The sequence below is a fragment of the Abrus precatorius genome, unplaced genomic scaffold (assembly GCF_003935025.1).
Source record: "Abrus precatorius isolate BTA unplaced genomic scaffold, Abrus_2018 Scaffold153, whole genome shotgun sequence".
NCBI classification, from domain to species: Eukaryota; Viridiplantae; Streptophyta; class Magnoliopsida; order Fabales; family Fabaceae; genus Abrus; species Abrus precatorius.
Window position 1 is genome coordinate 670,397 of NW_020874351.1, and position 5,464 is coordinate 675,860.

Sequence of the window (5,464 nt, forward strand, 5' to 3'; positions counted from 1 at the left end):
ATTTAAACTCAAAATTTTACTTAAATGATACTGAGCTACTTGCTATTAGCACTAATCTCTGTTGATAAAATGTATTTTTTTAACACTAGTTAAATTTTATTAAAATTATAAAAGTGAGAGAAAAATATTTCCAAAGTGAAAAAGTATAGGGTCTACAAATTTTTTGTATTTTCAACAAATTTTAATAATAATTAAAAGTGTGATAAAAAAATTATATTGTTAGCATCTTGAAAAAAAGATTGCAACTTTTACGTGTTATTGTGCTTCCTTCTTTATAGGTGTGATGACTTTGGCATGGCTTGATGGATGAGCATTGAAACTGAAGCATTGGTAATGGACAGGAATTTTCATTTCTCATTAGGAACCGTAAAATCACTCTCTTTTGGAGCGAAATAGATTTGACAAAACTCTAAATTTCATCCATCAAAGTTACATATGTAATATGCGGGCCATTATATAATTTGTTTAAAAGTTTTAATTATCAAATTAACCTTTTAAACTAAAATTTCATCACCAAATTAATAACCTTTTAAAGAAAGAAACAAAGTATATATTTATAACTTATATCAATTTTTACATTATTAATAATAATTCTATGTAAAATGTAATTTTTATTGATTTGATTATCAATTTAGATTCCATGTTATCTTGATTGATTATGTCAATTTTTTAAGAAATTGATAATAGTAAAAATACGATTAAAGTTTTTTTATTTTTATATTTTAAAAGCATATATTATACTAATTTTAACATAATTTATCAACTATTAAATAATTTTAAATCAATATAATCTAATATTTTATAAATATGATCCATATGACATGAATTTTCAATCTTACCATGTAGCTATGTGTTATACATTCTTGCCACCCATTTTTTAATAAGAATTTGTTTAAAAATTACTCTTTTATTAAATCACATGTCTTTAACTTTTTGCATAAAGATTACTATTTTATATTGTGTATTATTTATTCCTCTATAATATTTTTATTTCAATTGAGTTAATTTAGTTTTAAATATAATATAATATTTTCAATCTTAACTCACCGGAATAAATTAAGATTTTTTTTTATAAACTAACATTTAATATTATTATAATCTTAACCAATTTTGATTTTAAATTTTAATGCACCATATTCAATTAATAAATATAAAGATAATGAGTTGGATTGAAACACTACTAAAAAGTCTGTTTATACAGACAGATTTATAGATGGTTTATGTCCGTCTGTAATATCTTCGTCGGTAAAGAATTACAGACGAATTTTTAAATCCGTCTGTAAGTTATAGACAGAAAAATTTATCTGTAATTCGTCGGTGATATATTTTACTATTATTGATATTTTTTTATTTATATAGATAGTTATTTTCTGCTGTTCTTGATTATCACAATTTATAAACAAAATAGAAACTATAGATTCGACATCTAAACATTCCAAAATGATTTATAAAATATAAAATTTAAATGTTATTATAAAGGAAGACAAAAAAGCATCTAAATAAATACATTTAAAAATAAAATACAAGTCTTCATCAGGAATAATCTGTATGGTCATAATCCGAAGGCGCATCATCATCAATAGAAGAGGAGTCAGTAGAGGAATGATGCATGGAGGTGAAAACCAGTGGTGCTGGAGCTGGTGGAGGAGGAGGAAGAGGTGTAGAACTGCTTGCTCTCATGAGCTCAAAATAAGCATGCATCTGCTGCATTTGCATATGCTGTTGCGTCATCTGCTGTTGGACCTCCCTTTGCATTCTCGACGCCACCTTCTTCTCCATTTTCTTTGCCCACTTCTTCTTCCATGCACTTTCTTTGCTCTTCCACATCTTCTCATTCTGCTTCTGGAGTTATTCATTGAGGGCATGGACCTGAGTGCGGACCATGTCCTCCACATCCTCAGGTGCAAGAGAAGGGGCATCTCCAGTGACAGATGCAGGGGATATGAATCAAACCATATATATGTTTAGAGACAAATACTATAATTTGTTTAAAATATGAATAATATTGGTGATAACTCAAATTAAATAATCATGACAATATAGTAAATTAACAAACCTACTTACTTTACCTCATTTACTCTGATAGTTCAAGACTACCTTCATCATTATTCGATGAAAGTTCATCCATAATCTCCCCTAATACATTACAGAAATTTTTAATATAAATTTTGGCAGAATCTCCCCTAATACATGTTAATTTCCTTACATTTGTTTACCATTAATTTACAAAAATGAAAATTTCACCTAAAATCAACTAATAAATTATATAACAATAAATTATTCGATACATCAAACATAAACACATCACAATCCTAAACCGTTCTAGAGCACATCTCCTTGTAACTCCACAACATGCATATTCTACAAACTGCACAAATACAAACAATCCACAGCACACAATAATCAGGTTCAGAGAAGGACCTCGCCCTTCCCTTAGTCATACAATCTCCAATCCTACAACTCTATCTTAGAAATTTTAAGTCTCTAAAAAATATAAAAAATTAAAAAACTAAACTGATTAAAAGTTAGAGTATCGTACAAGGAATACAATGATGTAAAAAAACTTTCAAATGGTTGCTTCAATCACTCGCAATGGCCAAAACACTGAGCTCCTAGAGAGAGAGGGAGGAGCGAGAGAAAGAGGGGGTTCTGATAATGGGGGAGGGAAGAGGAGACGCATTTTTTATGGGTGTCAGTCATTTCAGACGGGAAAATCTGTCTGTAATGGGTTTAATGAAACAGTGCATTTCAGGTGGCACATTACAGACGGATTTTTCTGTCTGTAAATGCGTCAATCCCATTTACAGATGGAAAAATTCGTCTGTAATGTGCCACCTGAAAGGTCGGTTAAAATCGCCATATTTACAGATGGGAAAATCTGTCTGTAATTTCTCGCTTCCGTCTGTAATTTCCTGCTATAATATTTCCTCCTATTTTCAAATTACTAATTACTGTCTATAACGTTTGGCGCCAAAAGGCGGGCTAAATACAGACGGATTTTACAGACAAATTTTAATCAATCTATATTACAGACGGATTTTTTAGAAAATAAAAAAAAAAATTATTCCACAAATCCATCTGTAAAGTCATTTGTAATACAGACGGATTAAAATCCGTCTATAAAATCTGTCTGTATTAAGCACTTTTCTAGTAGTGGAAATTATTTGTTTACAACATTAACCATTTAATTTTTTTACTCTATTTATGTACAATGAAATAAAAATGTGTTATATTAATAATAAAGACATCTAACATTACATTTTATTCATTTTAAAATACACGAGTGCAATTTGTCACTAAGTTAATTTTTTAAAATATTGTTTATCCCCATTTTAACACTTTATAATAATCAATACAATGAAATTTTAGAAATTTTAGGGATTAATTAAATTTAATAAAAATAATAATAACACTATATTCTTTAAATACAATCTCTAACATACTATTTATAATTAGTCTATTTTAAAAAAATCAAAATATTTATTTCCTAAATGGAACACTTTCTAAAAAATATTTTATTTTAAAAAAAAACTTATCACTCACAGAAAAATGTGTTTAATAATGTATTTGAAAAAACATGTTGCTAATTTGATGATAAAATCTTTAAAAAGTTATAATTTAAATATTTTCAAGGCTAATTTTTTTTAAAACACTGTATAATGATGCACTGACTTCGGAAAATCCCATGGTTTTTTTCGTTTTCATTATTTTATTTTTCCATCTTTGTACGAAACTTTTTTGTTTATTTTCTCACATCGACATCGATGGTGATAGTATAAACCATAATTATTAATGAGAAAGAGACTTAAAGAACCAATCTCTCTATTCATAAAATGATAAATGTTATGTCCTTTTAAATTATCTTCTCAATACCTATTCTAATATGAGTTTACTAAAAATGTTGAATAAAAGAAACATAAATATAAGATCCCCTACGAACTTTTCTCTGGACAAAAAATAACCAAGGCATTTCATATTTCATTCATTTAATAATAATAAGATCGATGATATAAAATTTATGCATGGAATGGAACTCAAGCATAGTTCCAAATACAAGGAATATTTTTTTTTTACAGAGAAAAGGAACTTTAACCACAGTGAATCTAGGTAGGTAACTAGTTACACACGTTGGGAGGCATTAACAGCCACAAACACTAACACAAACACTAAACATCCTCATTCTTCACGAAATGAATGTATGGCACTCTCCTATCCTACTTGGGACAAACAACAAACCCATAAAACCGAAGTGAAAAGGACTTAAGATGGGACTTGAAACTCCTCCTATGAGCTTGAACCCACGTGAAAATAAAAGCACATAACAAACGAGCTTATTTCAATTCCTATTGAGAAGTTCCTCTATCATCTGCAAAGCCATTCTCTGCTCCTCATCTAAGCCACTGTCTTCCTCAGGCTTTACCTTCTCTGGTGCATCAACAAGTACAGGTATTTCTGAATGAGAAGGACTGCCCTCATGGTTTTTCTTCCTTTCCAACTCAACCATCATGATCCAGTTTGCATCAGAACGTGGGCCAGCTCGCTTCTGCCACACTCCAATGTGAGAATTCTCAGTGTCAAGCCTTAGGCATGTGAGAGAAGGTGAAGGGGACTTGCAGCACTTCCTAAGCTTTGCACTTAGAACTGCAGATAATGTTGTGGAAGAGGAGGAAGAAGTAGAACTTTGATTTGCCATTGGGTTATCAGCAACTGGGAAGTTTGTTTTGGCATTTCTACCACTCATCAAAATGGCTGCTTCATCATATGCTCTTGCTGCTTCTTCTGCTGTCTCAAATGTCCCAAGCCACACCCTCCTTTTCCTATTCAAACACCACAAAATTTATAAGACTCACATTTAATGCACAGTTTCATGTGGCACCAAATTTAATTCACATACTTCAAAGATCTTAAGTAATATCTCTTGGTAATGAGGCAAGGAGTGTACGAAAGCATATTAAAAGATGAAACGAAAAAGGAATGATGCTGTGCAAACTTTTTCGAGAAGTGAAAAAAATAAATATAGAATTGAAAATCTTTGGTGAGTTGAGTTTGATGAGAGTACAATAAAGGGTGACGAATCTCAGAAACCCACGAGCCCCAATGGCGTTGCCTTACACCTCTGAATTTCTTTGATTGCACCATGTTGGTCAGAACTATCTTGTCTTACCAAAGAGAGAGAGTGAGAGAGAAAGAAAGAACGAGTGATAGAGGGTATATGGAATTTGTGAGAAAGAATGAGAAAGTCATGCCAAGTTATAGAGCACGGGGTGGTGATGGTGCAGCAATTTAAGGCTACCTCCACACAAGGGTACACGTGATTGTTGGTTTGGTAGGATTTCCACACACCAAAGGTAAACCAATGGACCAAATTGTTTTACCCTCTTTTTACCACTGATATTGATATTCCAATTCCATGGAAGGGTTACAATTACAAACACAAACTGCTATCTTATTTTGGTAAGCTCAT

General features: G+C 30.9%; 1 protein-coding gene across 1 annotated transcript; it reads right to left on the reverse strand.

Annotated features, from left to right (window-relative positions):
• Positions 1-4,336: 4,336 nt before the first annotated feature.
• On the reverse strand, positions 4,337-5,139 carry LOC113857287 (ethylene-responsive transcription factor WIN1-like). The gene is made up of 2 exons (XM_027489102.1): positions 5,060-5,139; positions 4,337-4,817 (listed from the first exon to the last, which is right to left on the reverse strand). Exons 1-2 carry the CDS (start codon positions 5,137-5,139, stop codon positions 4,337-4,339), a joined length of 561 nt encoding a protein of 186 aa, XP_027344903.1.
• Between the last annotated feature and the right edge of the window lie 325 nt (positions 5,140-5,464).

What these genes read in the sequence shown, in the direction of transcription:
- LOC113857287 (XM_027489102.1), bottom strand. Translation starts at nt 5,139, where the DNA reads ATGGTGCAATCAAAGAAATTCAGAGGTGTAAGGCAACGCCATTGGGGC. An exon ending in GAGATTCGTCACCCTTTATT is followed by an intron (nt 4,818 to 5,059) that starts GTACTCTCATCA and finishes GTGTTTGAATAG; the next exon opens with GAAAAGGAGGGTGTGGCTTG.